Below are 18,595 nucleotides of genomic sequence, written 5' to 3'. Positions count from 1 at the left end.
AACAAGATGTCGCAAATGCGACATCTGCGACTGGTGCAAGGGCTTTTTATTACGAGACTTACCTTTATTTCCCTCATTTCCCACTTGGTCTTAGGCGATTTTGAGAGCATTTTGTGGAGGGATTTCATCAACATCAAGAGGTAGGTGATCCCTATCAATTCTTTAGCTAAATACGCGAATCATAAGTAGATTTAACGTGGAACAATGGTGAAACTAATGGGATTTTGTGAAGAAACTAGGGTTTAGGTAAAATCGGGATTTGAGCATGATTTTGGTGGTGGAAATTGGAATAAATTATATATTTGAGTTCGGGAGGTCATAGGTAACAATTATCTTCAAATATTTCTGAAATCCATGCACGTAGGCCCGGGGGTGAATTTTTGAAATCTTCCAAATTGGGTTGGGTAATTACTCTAATAGTTAAATTATGAACTTGTGAGTGTATATTGATTAATTTATATAATATTTGGCTAGTTTTGGACAGTTCGGCACCAACTTGAGGCTTTAGGGTGAATTTGTGGGCCGGAAAGTGAGCCTTGGGACGAGGTAAGTCTCTTGCCTAACCTTGTAAGAGGGAATTTACCTCATAAGTATTTTAAATTACTATTTGCTTCTAATTGTTGGTGTTACGTGCGCACGAAGTGATGAGAGTCCGTGCGTAGCTACAAATCATACTTATGTCCGGGTAGTTTTAGGACCCTATCATGAAATACTTGTATTATTTGCACTCTACTTGTTAATTTAAGTGCTTAGATTATATTGAAACTTGATAAAGGATTCATAAAGACCCAACTTCACTTACTTTGAGTTTTGGTGGGTTACTTGACCGTTGATAGAAATTGTGCCTCCTTGTGTATTAGTCTTGCGATAGCCTTTAAGTTGGATGACCGTGGAGTATTCTCTCTTCTAGTGGAGTGGGACGAACGCCTCGGCACTATAATAGATGCATATATTGTTTGTGCTGGTCGACCCTCGGTAGTGTACACATTATTCTGGATCGGGCTGTTCGACCTCGACATAAATCGTACGTGTTAATATTCGGAGTCCGATTACACTTGATATTACTTCCATGACTTGAGGAATTATAGTTTACTTGATGGCCCGTATTTGTTGAAGCTAGTATGTGTTAATTGAAGATTTTGAATTGACTTCTAGTTAAAGAATCACTTATTTACTGTTTGTTATTGTGTTATTATTATTGATGTATTCCATTCCTATTTAGAATTTTCGTTCTTTATTTATTGGCCCATAGTAAGTGTCGATGTCGACTCATCGTCACTACTTCTTCGAGATTAGACTAGATACTTACTGGGTATATGTTATTTATGTACTCACACTATACTTTTGCACTAATTGTGAAGGATCAGAGGCAGGTGCATCTGGCAGTCATTCAGGCGCGCACCTCCATTACCCCCGAGGCATATTGGTGAGCTGTTCTCTGTGTCCGTTCTGCAATACCTGCAGTCTCTCCTTTGTATTTACCCGCAGTATCTCTTTTGTATTTACTTTCTGTCTATCTTATTTCAGACAGTAGCATAGGTGGTTTGTATATTCTACTAGTTTCTCATACACTTGTGATACCGAATTTTGGGAGTATTCTAGTAGACACTTTATGGTTTGAGTATTTATTTCACTGTATTTACTCTCTCATTACTTTATGCTTTACCGTACTATAATTTTTCACTAATCATCTACTTAATAAATAAAAATTAACTTCTTTGAAATTATTAAAAAGAACAAATACATGACTAGTTCACCGTTGGCTTGCCTAGCGACGACGTTGGGCTCCATCACGGCCTATAGGGAAAATTGGGTCGTGACAAATTCTATTACAAATATTATCATCCTTAGTTAGCCATGTTGAGCCTATAACCCTTTTGTTTTGCACCCACATTACAAGTCCATACCTTTTTTTTATTCTTAATCAATATTATTTTGATCCTTTTAGCTCTTAAAGCATTTAACTGTAAAATAAGCGCTAGAAGAAGTAAGGAGGGAAATTAGGTGGCTTTCGAGTGGAACCATTGAAAGGAAGAAAGATGCACTTATTTTGTAAGAAACACATCACTAACAGAAATCGTAGAAAAAAAATTAGCAAAAGCAATAATACATCTTGTCCTTGCTAGTGAGTGTGAGGCAAAGTAGTGCTTAAAGAAAAAGGAAATGTTTTGGGGGTGATGTTTGAAGTTGGGTTGAAGAAAGTTACGCTTAAAGTGATTACTTGATGTGTTAAAGTGCTTAGGAGGGTTAACCACTATTTCCTATATCTATCCTACCCGTCCCTTAGCCCTCGTTACAACCACGATAAAATCCTAATTGATTTTAGACTGAGCATGCCTACATTAGTAGAGATTTACATAACGGTCAAGCCTATGGTACCTTTTGTGCGCATGTGAACTTCTTTGAGAGAGTGAGTGATTTCTTCCATTGTTTGAAGTCCTTAAACTATGTTCGAATTTTATTTGAGTGTGTGGACTATCTCTTTTTGGTTTGTGGTGAGGGCACATATTTCATGATGAATAGGTGACTTTATTAGGCTCTTCAATTAGAGTGAGTGAGTTAGCCTCAAAGTAGTTATACTAGGGAGTCAGTTTCTGAGGTTGAGATGTCCTGAATTTGCTATTTGATTATTTTGAACTATTCAATATTGTGCTTGGCATGATTTAAACATGGGAAGGTAAGTAAAAAATGTATATGCAAATGGCTAATTGTTGGTATCAACTAAAGTCATGTGTGCTTGAGCTTAATTGAAAAGTTGTGGCTTGATAGCGATAAGCTTAATTTTGTTCGATCTATTGTAGGTTGATTTTACTTTGCTGGAGGACGAACAAAGGTTTAAGTGTGGGGTGGTGATATTGAGCATATTTATATATGTTTTAATATTACTTTATCCATGTTTTAACCATTTTTGGTGCTATTTGGTGTTAAAAATGCCCAACATGTGTTAATTATTGGTTGTATGACTGATTAAGTTATGTGATGATTTAGGATGTTTGGAGTGTAAAAATATAAAGAAACGATGCTCCAGCTATAGGAGAAGACGGAGAATATGTGGATGAAATAATGAGGCCCTTGTTAATATAGTCAATGTCCTTAAGGAATTTAAGCATCCCACTTTTGTTGTTGCATGGATTATGGCAGAGTTTCTCCTGGATTCTACAAAGCCTATGACATTCGAGTACCAACAATTAACTTAAATTTCCACTAGAACGAACTCTGTGAATTGTAAATAGCAGTAAGAGAAAAAGATGAAAATATGTTGCTTTCTGTGTTTTAATCTGTTTTGGAGAGGTAGTAGGTATACAGGGTAAAATAAATTTTAAAAGTAGGTATATAAGGTAAAATAAATTTTTTAATTGCATATGGTTTAACTGGTCTTTATAAACTCTTTAGGGGTCGTTTGGTACAATGGTGGGATATCTCATAGGATTAGTTATCCCACCTTCTATATGGGATAATTAATCCCACCATTTTAGTGTAAAAATTATCCCAGTGATTAGCTAATAACCCAAACCAAATATAAAATAAAATTAATCTCAAATTTTATCCAAGTATTATTATTCTTATCCCATGTACCAAACGACCCCTTAGATGTTTTTTAGAATCAACAGATTAAACCCTTGCCAACAGACACCTTGTTAAAAAATTAATAATCACCTTTTCAATTAAAATAAACTGTTAAACCATTTTAATAATTTAATAACATCTTTGTTACAATAATAAAAATAATAGGTGACTAAAAATATTAATTTCGGACTACTTAATTGGCTGATGTCGTTCCCAATCTTGACTATTAATAATATAGACAAATTTTAGTTTCTCTCCAAAATATCTTTCAAAATATTCAAACTATATAAGACAAAGAAGTGTTTATAAATACTTTTTTTTCTTTATTTTTCCAATGAAGGACAAATTTCCTCCTCTTAAAAGTTAACCTATCAACACTAACTAATATTCCCTCCATTTCAAAAAGATTGTCTTAGTTTGACTTGACACAAACTTTAATAAAGAAAAAAAAAATTAATTCTCCTGAAATAAGAAACACAAACAGATCTAATAAAATATATTATAACTACATATGAAAGATTAAAATCACATTCAACTGCAGAAAAACAAAATACCCTTCAATCAGAGCACATCGAGCCCCCAAATCATTAACTTCACGAATTTTTTCATCGATCCAATAAGATGCAGCATCATACATATTGAACCTCATCCCTAATTTGCGAATATTATCAACCCTATTTTAGAGAACATTATACCCATAAATGTTACACAGTCGCTGAAAATACTAAAGGCGCGCATCAAAACACACAGTTAAAATACAGTTGCGACACTTTTGTCCAGCTGAAGCACATGGAGGACAAGCCATCTTCTCAAACTACAAAATTTCCACAAGAGTTTCTAAAGGGAGGAGACCTCGTTTCCAGAATTTCAAAAGATAAGGGGAGAGACGTCAGTAAAATAAGAAAGATGAGGGTTAAAGAGGGTTAAGGTTGTAGATGGTCCAGGTAAAGGTTCTTGGGTCAAGTCAAACAGGTTATTAGGCCAGACCATTATAAAGCTTATTGGGCCAAGGCATAAAGGTTATTAGGCGAGATTGTTATAAAGCTCATTGGGCCAAGTCATTTTAAAGCCTATTGGGCCAAGTCGTTATAAAGCGTGGGCCAGGTCGTTTTAAAGCTTATTGGGCCTGATAGTTGTTGGACAAGTTATAAATTTATACACTTAAAAAAAAAGACAAGATGGATCTAATATGATAAATATATATTTTTAGGTATATATTATATTAAATAAACAAATACTTTATTTATGTATATAACTTTTTGTTTAATATTTGTACAAATTATTGATAAATTTTGCAGGAAAAGAAAAGAAAAGAAAAAGAGAAAAAAGGCCAAGGATGACATCCTCATTCCAAGGATGTCTTCCTCAATTCTAAGGATGTCATTCGTGGAAAAAGACACTTGGAAGAAATTGATTCTAGAGCTAGGGATATCATCCCCAATCCAAGGATGACATCCTTGAAAATTTTACGGGCATAATTTTTCTATAAATAAAGATAATCATTTTCTTGTGCAAAGAACGCCAACTTTAATATTGGCTTTGTTTTAGTTTTAGAAGTTATTTCTTTTATCGTAGGATTGTATTTTTCTTTTTTATATTTTCTCTTTAATGGAGTAATTTTCTTTGGTTGGGATACTAGATGAAGCTATAAAAGTGCTATAATAATTATCTTTATTTTATTATTTTCTTATGTTGATATTTTCTCTTTATCATCTTTATACATCAAGGTATTTGATATTAATTATATCTATTATTTGATATAATTATGTACACTTACCAAAATCTTTGTCTTGTTATTTTATTTCTTATTTTGGAGAAGAGAAAGATTTAAATAAGTTTATTGATTTAGCAAAGGCGGATCGAAAGAGGCTTTCTCACTTGGTGCACTCAAGTAAGATAATTTTTATTTGAAGTCATTACTTTAATTGGTTAACTACACTAATCGAAAGAGGTGTTATTAATTAATATTGTTTAATGTCACTAACTATCAATAAATTGATAACTTAAGTGCAAGCAGGGCTATTTATATATTGTTGTTATGTAGAGTACTTGTCTTAGAAATAGGTGGTTATTCTTTAAACAAGGTCGTTGTTTAACTATTAATCGATTAACTACACTAATCGAAAGAGGTGTATTAATTGAATACTTGTATGTGATTGGGTTGAATTAGAAAAAAGCGACCATCTCATTAAACAGAGAAATAAATAATAAAATTTTGATTTTATTATAATGGTTTTATCTTGCTGATTCACAATATCCCTACCTCTATCTTTTATTATAAAACTATAAATATTTATTGCTTTTATTTTATATTTTTTTCAATAACTCTTTCTTTACCAATTTGATTCTCTCAAATAGTGACAAAGACAATACAAATTTGTAGCCTAGGTGGTTCCAATCTCTATGGGAGAATATCTTAAACTTTACTATAATTTGATAGTGTACGAGTAGAAAAATTATATATGCCCAGAACTCGTCAGTATATAATTTTTGATGAGGCAGATCTAAATTTTGCACCAACAAATAACAAAGATTAATAGTCAAAATCACCATCATCAATAATAAAAAGGATTAGAATTTCGATTACTTGTGAAAATACTTTAAAAAGGAAAGTGAATGTTGAAATACTCATGTTAAATGAAAATCTATATCCTGTTCCATTACAAAGCTATTAAGCACCAAATAAGACAACTTATTTATCCACTATACTAAATCCAAAGAAAGACAATTTTTCTTTTCAATTTTACCCTTATCTTTAATTGTTCATTTTTTAAATTATTTTCTAAAACTTTTAAAAATTCTATCATTATTATAGGTAAAATTATAAAATACATATTTTATTTATTTTTTCTTAAATTGAGTGTAAAGTTAAAAGTGATCAACTAAGGCCCCGTTTGTCCATAATTGTTTTTCCTTTTTTTCAATTATTTTTTTTTCAAAAATATGTTTGTCCATAAAAATTTATAAGTTTTTGAAAATTTTCCGACAATGAGTTTTTCAAAAACCAAAAAGTGATTTTGACCAATTTTCCAAAAAATTCAGAAATATTTTTTTGTTTACTCACAAAACTGTAAAAAATTTCAAGTGAAATACATGTCCAAATCATATTTTCAAATTTCAAATATTATTTTTTAACTTAATTCTAAATACTAATTTTTTTAAAAATTATATTCCTTCCGTTCCAATTTATGTGAACATATTTGACTGGGTACGGAGTTTTAAAAAAATGAAGACTTTTAAAATTTGTGGTCCTAAATAATTCAAAAATGAACTCAGAGTATTTGTGTTCTCATTGAGGTAGAATTGTAAGTTTAAACAAAATTATTTTCAAATTTAAAAAAAGATTATTTTTTTTAAAACGGACCTAAAAAAATAGTTTCGGATAAACTGGAACCGGTAACGTCAACGGAGGGGTAATTATCTTTTTCAACAGTAGCACTTGCACAAACTTGGAGGTGGAAATTGCCAATGCATATATATACATTGGGGAAACATTGCACCTGTAACTTTCCGAAAATAAAATCTCTCCCATTTTCAGCCATGACGCAAACACTCTCTTCTTGCTTATGATGTTCTCAGTCGTACCGTAGAACTATCAATGACGTATCACATTCAGTTCAAACGCCAGTTTGATGATTATGCCGCCGGCGCCGGCGCCGCCTTACCTCCCGCCGTCAGAATGCGGAAAGACGAAACTCTCCCTTCCTCCTGTCCTCCGTCAACTCGCATTCAGTTCTTCGTCCGTTTATTTTCTGGTGTCAACAAAACCCTAGTCCTTCAAGCAGATTCCACCGACACAGTTTCATCAGTTCACAGAAAAATCGAGTTGATCACCGGAATTCCAGCATTGACGAAGTCTTTCGGAGTACCAGGAATCCATCAACGGTTAATATACAGAGGTAAACAGCTTCACCTGGAGCAAACCCTCGCTGGCTGCGATGTACAACACGACGCGAGCTTACAACTCGTCGGGCGAATGCGAAGCACGCGCCACCCGCTGACGTGGAAGCTGATGAGTGAATTAATTGCAGTCATTTCTAATAGTACCGAAGGCCGTCTAATTAAGAAGATGCTTAGCAAAATTCTCACAATGACTCCAAAGGATGAAACTAAATCTGAGGAATATCTTCGAATATTCATCTACTCATCTGTGCCTGCGCATTTGGTAAAGCTTTATGTCGCTCCTTCTAATTCTGAATTTAATAACAAAGACACAGCTGATGAATGCATTCGTGAATTCATAAAATTGTGTAAGAAACTATTATCGGATAGCATATATGCGCAATGTGTTCATATAGTGTTAGAGTTTTGTAAGCTTCTGAGAGGTGCTGCTGGTGTTGATGATGCTTTGTATGGCTTTTGTCGGAGTAGTTTAGCGGATATAATGGATTGGTATGACACGGACGCTATGGATGTGTTACCATTGCAGGATTCTTTTCCTTTAGTCCGTGAGTTAGCAGCTAGGTTATCGTGTACTTTAGAATTGAGTGTTGGATCGGCTGAGTTTGTGGGGTTATCATGTAGCGATGTGCATGAGTTTATTGAGTTCATGCATCCTGTAAGGAGTGCATTACTGTGTCAAGAAGCATTTGATTGTCCGTTCACTTTTCCTTTATTGGAGAAAGGTAACGGTGAAGCAGGAAGTAAAAGATTTGAGATGCACAATTACAAAGAAAAAATTGAAGGTTTGCATCATATTTTCTGTGATTTGCTGGACAAATTGGAGCTGTGTTTAGAGAAACTGGAAACCCGACTGGGTTTGAAAGAGAAAGAAAAAGATGAGCCTAATGTACTCTGTTGGTCTCAGTATCTTGTAATTCTAGAGGCATTACATAGGATTTCAAAAATGTATAAGGGTTTGGAGGAAGGCTTTTGGAAGAAGATGAGGCAAAGAAAAGTTTCATTGTGCTTTCTCATAGTTAGACTCTCAAAAAGGTCTAGAGATTATCAGTGGATTCTTGAGAACAAGAAGATCGTCAATTTTGAGGTAAGGCGGGATTTCGCCATGATGATGTTGCGAGAAGGGAGCGGCAAGAATGAGGAACTATATGAGATGCTCATTGACAGGTCCCATTTGTTGGAAGAATCATTTGAGTACATTAGACATGCAGGTCCTAGAGTGCTGGGCCACAATTTATTTTTGAAATTCAAGAACGAAGAAGCTACTGGACCTGGTGTGGTGAGGGAGTGGTTTTACTTGGTAATTCAAGTCATTTTCAACCCTCAGAATGCTCTCTTTGTTTCTTGCCCGAAAGACTGTAGAAGGTTTTTCCCAAATCCAGGTAAGTTTTTGTTGCCTTTATGCACGCGACATCTTGTTCTCACTCATCTCTTTTATTAGCGTGGGTTTACAGTTTTTGAGTTTGAAAGAGGTTTCTTATTTTCTTTTTTCAAAAGAGTGTGAAACTGAGGTTGAATCTTTGTGGATATGAGAAGATTATAATAGTAGTATAATACTTATATTTCATTTTCTTTCTCTCTCCTTCTATAGATCTTGTAAGGTTGCTTGATGGGGCTGCTTGTATTTCTTACTTCCCTTACTCTGTCCCAACAAATCGAATTGGGAGAAAGGGTTATAACTCGTACAGTATAAACGAGAATTCAACTAGCTGAAAATACCCATAATGTGGACGTTTTGTCCATGACGTCTTCATCTGCATGAATTTGCCATGATTGCTCTGCACTTACTGTTTCTTTGCTACATAAATTAAGCTATCCCGAAGTGTATTGGTTATATCCTTGGACGAGACTAGCTCATATCTTGTAGCATCTCGACTTTTTCAATTCAATGTTTTTTATACTTTTGTGTCTGTCAAGAGAACCGTTTGATTTGACTTACTAATGACCGTAGGATTGCACCTGTCTCTGTGTTAAAATAATAGTAAGCAAAATGGAACTTGTATTCCTAAGGATAAAGGATTTGAGGAAGGGTTGGGGATAGAAAATAAGATCTGGTTGAGTACATGGAAAGGTAAAACCCACTGAGAATGGAATTTCTGATTGTTTAGCATCTTTTCCTGTATCAGACACTGCTTAAAACATGATTGGGTTTCCACACTCCCCTTCTCAGATTTGTATAGCTATGTTGCCGACCCAAAAGCGTTCATTGCAGACTATTCCAATCAAGGATGGAAAATCGTCCTTAAAAGAAGCAGAAGCAGAGAATATAAAGTATAGAACAACTGAGCAGCAGCTCCAACCACAGGTTAAGCCTGACACCTTGGTTCGGAAAGGACAAACAAATGGTCTCCTTACTGTTTAATCTTGCTATACACTCTTGACTAAAGGTAGATTTGCCCCTCTATAGTGAGCCATGAAGGCAATTCTGGGTATAAAGTTTAATGATTCACTTGGTTGGTGCCTAGGGAGGTATGCCTCAGACAGAATATCTGCCATAGGTAAATCATCTTTTCTCGCATTGGAAAACAGTATCCTAGACATAGAGCATGATCGTTAATTTGCTAAGGTTACGAATGGATCATGCCAAGGACTATAACAGAATTTTTAGCAGGGTTGGTACAAAAGATATCTTATCATAAAGCCTTGGGATACCATTCCAGCAGCAATCTGGTGGAATTTCTAAGGGGGTGCAAATTCCTTACGTAGTTTGAAATCCTGGTGCTTACAATAGTTTGCTTTCTGGTGTAAATTTGCTTCTATTGATGATGTAGCTGTTTGTTGATTCCTTACAGCTTTAAAAAGGCATCCAAAATTTAGGAGTATGTAAATTTCTTTTTACATGCAACCACTGTGTGCAGTTATATGAAGTCCTTTAGCTTATCAAAAAACAAAGGAAAAGAAAAAATATTAGTACCAAATATTGTAAATGACTAAATGCTAGGGCGTTCTGCTTTAGCAACTTTTAGGTGATAGAGAAAGCAAAATGGAGAATAGAAGCATGTTGAACCCAATCATCTGAGAAGTTATTTATGAGGTGAACTGAAGGAAAATGTTTTATATTTTGTTTAAGAAGGCAAGTAAAACTCTCGTCTTATATGCAATTTGGATGGTCGTGTGCACCTTACTATTTGTTAGAAGCTAAACCCAGCCTGGTTGGTCAAGTTATAGAGTTTGCACTCTCCTTGAAAATCTGTGATATAGTTTTAGCTTGTCTGTTGAATTTGGGGTCACAACCCTCTCAATCTCCCCTTATCTCCCTTTCTGAACTTGTATCTAGGTTGGATTAATTTATGGCAAGTTTTGTGTTACGATTAGTTAATAAGCAGGGATAATTGAGTCATTGTATTGGGTTAATGAGGCATGGTTTAGTCATTTCGCAGGAGTTAGTTGTCGATCTCTTTTATTTTCAGTTATTCAGTTAGGGGGTTGAGTTGTTAGTTGCAAACAGGGAGGAGGGGAGCTTACTTAAATGCCAATTCATGTACATTATCGATCTTCTTGGAAGCAATGCCAAAAAAATTCATCTTTTCTCTCACTATTTTGTTGTTACGCTTAGTTCAAAGATCATCCCTTGCTTTAGTCTTTTAGATCTTCTGGAATCTGCAAAGTCATTGATGATTCACAATTCGGTATTAGAACCTGTGGTCCTCAACAATGCCAAAAGGGACTAAATTCAATGGGTTGTTGGCAATCAGATAAAGATTATGAAATAATGATCTGAGGAGTTCAAGTCGTATTTATGATGCTGCGTTAAGAGTACTTGGATTGTGCAGCATATGAGTTCTTCGGAGTCATATTATCATTTTATTTTCGGACGCCACGGTTATAAAAACAAAAATAATGAATATTATTATTATTTTCTCGTTAAGATATGTGTTGGACAACTGGGAGTTTACTCCGCCAGAGTGCTCCGGTTTAGGATGAATCTTGAAGCAGAACTGTAGTTATAACTTATAAGATGATTCCATGCTATTAGGGATAATCGTTGATGCTTCACGAAAAGTAATATTATTCTCTCTGCTACGATGTAAATAACCCTCATCTGCATTTTGTGCTTGCAGCATCTAAGGTGGACCCACTGCACCTTGAGTATTTTGTCTTCGCTGGCAGGATGATTGCATTGGCCTTATTGCATAAAATACAAATCAGCATTGTGTTTGATCGCGTGTTCTTTTTGCTACTAGCTGGAGCTTCTGATGTTGGTTTATTCTATTTCAAATTAGCTGGAAAGAATATTTCATTGGAAGACATTAAGGATGCAGATCCATACTTGTACAGTAGCTGCAAGAAGATACTGGAGATGGATCCGGAGATGGTGGATCAAGATACTCTAGGCCTGACATTTGCTTGTGAAATTGAAGAATTGGGGTCCAGGAAAGTGGTTGAGCTTTGCCCCCGTGGGAAAGATACCGTAGTGAACAGTGAGAACAGGAATAAATATGTTAATCTTCTTATCCAACACCACTTTGTCACTTCAATTGCTCCGCAGGTAACCCATTTTGCTCGAGGTTTTGCCGACATAATTACTCACCCATGGCTCCGAAGATCCTTTTTCCGGATCTTAGATCCTGAAGATCTTGACTTGATTCTTCATGGGAGCAAAAGTGATGTTTCTGTAGAAGATTGGAGAGCACATACGGATTATAAAGGCTACAAAGAAAATGATCCTCAAATATCCTGGTTTTGGAAGGTACACGTTTCTCTTCTGCTACTATGTACGTTTCCACAATATTGATAAGTCTACACCTTTTCCCTTTCAATATCCTCTTTCTGCTTTGTTTCTTAAAGTGGGCTGCATTTTCAAAGTTTTCTTTTCCATTGCTGCAGATAGTTACCGGTATGTCTGCTGAGCAGAGAAAGGTGCTTCTCTTCTTCTGGACGTCAATCAAGTCTCTTCCTGTAGAGGGTTTTGGTGGTTTGGCTTCTAGACTATACATCTATAAAACCTCGGAGTCTTATGATTGCTTGCCTTCCTCGCACACATGCTTCTACCAACTGTGTTTTCCTCCTTATCCGTCCATGGATGTAATGCAAAATCGACTTCACATAATCACCCAAGATCATATTGGTTGCAGCTTTGGTACCGCGTGACATGGAAATTTGGGGGTTGAATTTTGTGCGTATGATATGTGAATATGTGATCTTGTATATAGATGTAGGAAATGCCTACCTTCTGAAACTTGACTACCGTAAGGTCGTCTCTTTTGTTATTTTGGTTCTAGTAAGTGTTAAGTGTGACATGTAATCTTCTTGTATATAGTTGTAGGAAACGCCTACCTTCTGAAACTTGACTACCGTAAGGTCGTCTCTTTTGTTATTTTGGTTCTAGTAAGTGTTAAGTGTGACATGTAATCTTCTTGTATATAGTTGTAGGAAACGCCTACCTTCTGAAACTTGACTACTGTAAGGTCTCGTTTGCTTTATGGTTCTAGTCTTGGTCTACATGGCTGTAGGTCGTCTAATTTTTCCTGATCTAATGTTTATACAAGTGTATATATAAATTATTGATTTTTTTTTTTTTTTTTGAAATCGCCTTGATGAAATTAATGCCTCTGCTACTGCTCATACAACTTAAGCAGTTCAAATGATATCATATTTATTAAATGTCAGCTTTGTCTAAACCCTATTATTAAGAATAAACCTTCTCTCTTCCAACACCATACTTACATTTCAGCTCTTCATTCGCAATTAAACCTCTTGAAATTGAACAATAATACTACAAAGTTGGCTAGAATATACATCAATTGCCTGAGAAAATTGAAGTGGTATATGTACGTCAAAATAACCAAGAGATGTTTTACTTTTGACTTAGCTGTCTCAGTTGTCAATACTTCTTTAATAAAATATTCTTTCCCTAGCCATTGATGCCTGTAAGCCAAATAAGAATGTTATTAGTCACAAAAGCCATTTCAAAGGATGTTAATTAATTCAATAAACAGAAGTATTTTCTAAGAATAACACCTGCTTTTTCCAATCTGTAAAACTTGTTATCAAGGAAAGCAGAAGAGATTGCATTAGATTTCCCACATTTAGTCCAAACCAAAGGCCCTTTCCTTGGAAGTGAAATACAAAGCCAGATAATATGGCAATAGGTATTCCAGCAAGATAAAATGACCCAAGATTAACATATGCTCCCAAATGCTGCCACCCGCTTCCTCTTGCAACTCCTGTTGTATAGAATAAATAAGCAATTTAAGGTACTTGTAGAAAGTACTTTTATCTAAATTATGAACAACTTGATTAGGAGTAAAGCATCCCGAGGTTGGCACATCTCGTTGAGCGTGGAGAAGCATTGGGAACCCTAATTTATTTTTCTTCGGATCCATTTCTTTTTCCGCTCCCCCCCCCCCCCCCCCCCTCCCCGGCATAACACTTCGCTTGCGGTTCTTCGGAAGAATCAACTTACATCTCCCTTCTTTGTTGATTTGGGGGGAAATAACCGTTTAAGAGCGATATAATTTTCACAAGTGATCATTGAACTTATCTAAATTATTTTTTGTCATTGATCAATTATGTGCCAATTATCCAGAAAATACAAATATCGGGCCAAGTTATGACACGTCACTTGCCACTCCAGCACTTTATAAATTCCACATTAGAAAATAATAAAAACAATATCAGCATGGCCAATGATGCACTCGTTGCCGTAAATTTGATTATCCAATCGCTTTGTATTTTATGAGTAATTCACGCATAGTTCAGTTACTTAATACAATAAGAAATAGTTTTGTAACTTTACTGATATTGGTACTAGATTTAGTAATTATACGTAAAATTAACACTTCCTTGAGCCGGAAGTCTATCGTAAACGACTTCTCTACCTTCCCGAAGGTAGGATTAAGGTTTGTATACACACCATCCTCCCCAGACCCTACTTGTGAGATTTTACTGGATTCATTGTTGTTGGTATTGTTATTGTACATAAAATTAACTCTACTATTTGATCTCAGGTACTCAATTTCCAAAGTGTATCATAAGGCAAAACAATAAGGGGCAAGAAATAGAGCATACCAGAAAGTACAGCTTGAATGCAGTCTGATACAATCAAGACACAAAGAAAAGGAGTCATATCCCTTAGATAATCCACAACTTCCTTCTCATTACTGAATGCATATCCCAGAATATTACGGCAACAAAAAAGAACACTGCTGCAAATTATCGCAGCTGCCATTGAAATTGTAAGTGTTGCCCTAATAGCCAATTTTGCTCCCTCAGGATTCCCGGCTCCTAGTTCATTTGAAACTCTAGTGCTGTGAAAGGGAGAGCGCGTACTTTAGAAGTCATTTTTCTTTACAAATATGTACGAGAAACATGTAATACGATACAAAAATCAGCAGAAGGATCCAAACCTTGCTCCAGCGCCAAGGGAAAATGGTATGAAATAAAGTGTGGAAGCAACCGACATGCTGTTAATAAAACTCTTCTCCACCGTTAGTATATAAAACTTAAACTCTTGTTATAAAACAATGAAAGACAAGACAATAATGAAGTGTACCATATTGAAAGCACTGAAGTCTCAAGCTGGGGCTTTGGCAAGAGACCAGCAAGCAGTATCACTATCTCAAATGTCCACCACTCAAGACTGCAATCATCACAATGTTCTACTGATTAGAACAACAAAACTAACTAAGGCATAAAATCTCGATTGAAGATATAATTAAATAAAATAAAAAAATTATTCTTCTTAACAATTTAAGTTTTTAAATGACATGATCATCACACAATTTTATATGGTGTTTGAGCAAACAGACGCAATTAAAACTATGCTCTCTCTAAAGCTCTTATGTAAGTGGTCACACACTTCAACATGATATCAGAACAGTAAAGGTCCTTGTTTGAGTCTCGCTATCACCCACTATTAAAAAGAATCTGTACCACTTGTCCATGAAAAAGAATCAGACCCACACGAGGAAACATTTTGAAGGCATAATTAAGTTTTAAATAAGACAATCACACAGTTTAACAACTGCATTCATGCACTTTTCCTATCAAGAAAGCTAAGGCAAGAAACCATTAGGCATTATATATTTCCTTTAAAGAAAAGGATAAGGAGCAAACTTACCAAACCATGCAAGCAGAAGGAATAGCCAAAGGGAAGAATTCTCTTATGCTAGCCAAAACTTCTTGTGATGAGAAACAAATACGAGTCTTTTCGCAAGATGAAGAGTATTTCACATACAAACCAAGCAGTAATACATTGCACCAATAAGACAAACCAATTGCAACTGCAGCTCCACAACTTCCCAAGTTCAGCTTGAATATTAATAACCAACAAATAGGCACGTGAAAACAGAGAGTTGCAACAGAGGTCAGTACCATAGGAAGAATCAAGCTTTGCGTCTGCAAATACCGTATTAATGCTTGCAAAATCGTGAAAGGAAATACTGAAGCGATGAGCCAAATTGAGTATTTGGCTGCTTCTATGGAAATAAGAGGATCTTGTCCCATGAATATTAGAATTTTGTCAACAAATAACCATAGTATAGATATTGGTATGCAAACCATAAGGAGAGATATCATAGCCCCAGTAGTGTAGATTCCTAATTTATTGTATTGTTCAGCACCATAAGCTTGCCCGCAGAGAGTCTCTAAAGCACTAGCCATTCCTAACTGCATTGCAACCAGACAAATATTATTACCAGAAACTTTGACATGGAAAATACAATAATGGAGGACGAAACAGTGAATTTTGAAGCTAGCTAAATCTGTTTATTTCGCGCGTTAATTGGTCTAATAAATCAAGAGCTACTATAGTCCTCAAATTACTGAGAAGTATGTATAAGAGACAGACTCATTTAAAAATAATGTAAATTAAACGTCAATTGGGAATAAGAAGTAAGCTATGGATCCTCTATATCTCACACCCAAACTGACATCCAAGTTGAATACTTATAACAGACCGACACCACTTGCACAAAATTCTGCATACGTCACTGCATCAACTACTAACCTACTTATAGGAATCACAATCTTTACATTTCTCGGCTTCAAATCATGAATTATTATGCCATGTAAACTAAGTCCTAGTTCATTTTCAGCATCCTGATCATTTTCTAGATCAGTAATACGGGCAAACACTAAAATTAAGGGCAAGCATGAGAGGCCCATCTAGGGCCATAAAACAGGAATTCAAATCCAATTTTTTTGTGTGCTAATGTCCACGTTATCTTTATGAATTCAGGCGACAAGCTCCGAATCGCCTAAATTTTTGGTGGGCCCATCAGAAACGACATAATAAACAATAGTCATTGGTTCGCCATAACCGTTCCTCGTTTTTTGGCGTTTTAGGACTATAAAATAGGAATTCAGGACGATGTCCAAATATGAATTCGGGCGACAGGCTGAGGAATAGAACCCATAATATATATTGTGCTCAGTGCACAGAACTCTCACTATGTGCGAGGTCCTGAGAAAGGTCAGACTACATTAAATCTATTGTACACAATCTTATTTCGTATTTCTGCAAAAAAGTTGTTTTCACGGCTTAAACTAGTGAGGTTCTGGTCAAACGACAATGACGGAGGCACAATATATACTATGGGTTCGGAAGAACCCAGTAGCTTTGACCCAAACCCTATATATATATATATATATGTTTGAGAAATCCCTAAATACATATAATACTCTGCGAACCAAGTAGCATAATTGGGTTGTGGGTTCTTTGGAAAGCAAAGAGTCGCCCAAACCCATACACTTCAAATTCTGGATCAGCCGCCAAACGACAACAATTCTTACTACTCCATCGCCACGCTCCCCTTCAATCAACCAACTATGGAACAATGGAAATTAAGTAAAGAAGATGATGAGGAAAAAAGGAAACTTACAACAAGACTAAAGCCAGTAACATTTGTGAGAGAAGTGGCAACAGAAGCTCCAGATAGTGAAAGCTCACCCAAATGGCCAATCATCATCATTGACCCAATTCTTACAAGATGCTGTGAAAGATTGACCATTAACATTGGTAATGCTATGTAACTCACCTTCTTCATTGCTTCTTTATACGTATCCCATGTTGTTGCAGTTTTCAACGTTGTTCTCTTTTCGGGCAGCAGCAGAGCTTCTTCCATATTTGAACTCTGTGTTGACTCGAAACTTTGGTTTAACTGTTAATAGTATTCATCCTTTAGGCCATAATCTATACACACATATACTTCTGAATTGGCTTTTTTTTTTGTTTTTCCTTTTTCTGTTTTTTGTTGAGGAGGCAAGAGAAGATTTGGGGTTTTTTTTTAAGTTGAGTTTCTCATCCGTATATAAATACACACGCTTCTAACTTTTAAAATTTTTAGTATTAAACCTATTATATTTTTAAAGTTATGAGTTCATATTTATTATTTTTTATAATTTTAATGAATATTTACTCTGCGTCAAAAGTTATGGGCTCAATTGAACCCGCCGATAATGACTACATTCGCCCCTGATCCGTTATTGTCTTAGTTTGACTTGGCACAAACATTAATAAAACAAGAATGACTTTTAAGATATTTGATCCTAAATTAGCCATAACATTTGTGTTGTCGTAAAACTTTTTAAACTTGTGATCCGAAACAGTGAAACCTACCATAATATGCCTATAAATACTTTATATTAAAGAAATATGGAAATGTCTCGATCTTTTGAAACAGACTAAGAATTAATGTTCTACAATAGTACTTGTAAAGTTGTAATAAGTTATGTCCTTACTTGACATTGGACCTTTCTTTTCTTTTTTCTTTGGGTTGTGACTTGTGGGGACGTGGAAAGTGGACTTCCCTCTTCCTAATTTCTATTTCGCTGTTTACTGTAGTCTTTTTCTCTTTTCGTGGGATTTAAATATTGGCAGAACCGTTTACTTATATATATTGGCAATAAAAAAATTCTACTTGTAAAAGTTTTGGATATATAAGATGAGGTCATTTAATGATATAAGTTGTTTCTTGTACATTGGTAGTAAAATAATTCCCCATGTGTAATATTTTTATATATACAATAGGAAGTCATTTAGTGATCTAAGAAGTTGTTTTTCTTGACAACGATATAAATTATCATTGTGACTTTGACCAACTCAACAAATGAAAGCTATCTACCTCCTTTAAAATAATTACGGATTACAATGAGTTTTGCCCTTTTAAAAAAAAATGATATTTAG

The 18,595-nt window shown here is 35.2% G+C and overlaps 2 protein-coding genes across 2 annotated transcripts; one reads left to right on the top strand and one right to left on the bottom strand.

Moving 5' to 3' along the window:
* Window positions 1–7,059: 7,059 nt before the first annotated feature.
* Window positions 7,060–12,819, top strand: LOC104085276 (E3 ubiquitin-protein ligase UPL5-like). The gene is made up of 3 exons (XM_009589278.4): window positions 7,060–8,849; window positions 11,529–12,157; window positions 12,295–12,819. The coding sequence occupies exons 1-3, from the start codon at window positions 7,166–7,168 to the stop codon at window positions 12,556–12,558; spliced, it is 2,577 nt and encodes an 858-aa protein (XP_009587573.1). The 5' UTR covers window positions 7,060–7,165; the 3' UTR covers window positions 12,559–12,819.
* A 219-nt stretch (window positions 12,820–13,038) lies between these two features.
* Window positions 13,039–17,693, bottom strand: LOC104085277 (protein DETOXIFICATION 14-like). The gene is made up of 7 exons (XM_009589279.4): window positions 17,292–17,693; window positions 15,530–16,077; window positions 14,963–15,049; window positions 14,817–14,873; window positions 14,479–14,717; window positions 13,429–13,634; window positions 13,039–13,335 (listed from the first exon to the last, which is right to left on the bottom strand). The coding sequence occupies exons 1-7, from the start codon at window positions 17,532–17,534 to the stop codon at window positions 13,303–13,305; spliced, it is 1,413 nt and encodes a 470-aa protein (XP_009587574.1). The 5' UTR covers window positions 17,535–17,693; the 3' UTR covers window positions 13,039–13,302.
* Window positions 17,694–18,595: the final 902 nt, after the last annotated feature.

Source organism: Nicotiana tomentosiformis, chromosome 9, assembly GCF_000390325.3.
Source record: "Nicotiana tomentosiformis chromosome 9, ASM39032v3, whole genome shotgun sequence".
Taxonomy (NCBI): domain Eukaryota; kingdom Viridiplantae; phylum Streptophyta; class Magnoliopsida; order Solanales; family Solanaceae; genus Nicotiana; species Nicotiana tomentosiformis.
This window is presented reverse-complemented; position numbering and strand designations above follow the sequence as displayed.

Excerpts from the sequence above, each read along its gene's own strand:
- LOC104085276 (XM_009589278.4), top strand. The coding sequence starts at position 7,166 with ATGACGTATCACATTCAGTTCAAACGCCAGTTTGATGATTATGCCGCC. Across the intron at positions 8,850-11,528 it reads AAGGTTTTTCCCAAATCCAG|CATCTAAGGTGGACCCACTG; the intron begins GTAAGTTTTTGT and ends TTGTGCTTGCAG. Across the intron at positions 12,158-12,294 it reads AAATATCCTGGTTTTGGAAG|ATAGTTACCGGTATGTCTGC; the intron begins GTACACGTTTCT and ends CCATTGCTGCAG.
- LOC104085277 (XM_009589279.4), bottom strand. The coding sequence starts at position 17,534 with ATGGAAGAAGCTCTGCTGCTGCCCGAAAAGAGAACAACGTTGAAAACT. Across the intron at positions 15,050-15,529 it reads CCTTCTGCTTGCATGGTTTG|TCTTGAGTGGTGGACATTTG; the intron begins GTAAGTTTGCTC and ends TGATGATTGCAG. Across the intron at positions 14,718-14,816 it reads TCCCTTGGCGCTGGAGCAAG|CACTAGAGTTTCAAATGAAC; the intron begins GTTTGGATCCTT and ends TCCCTTTCACAG.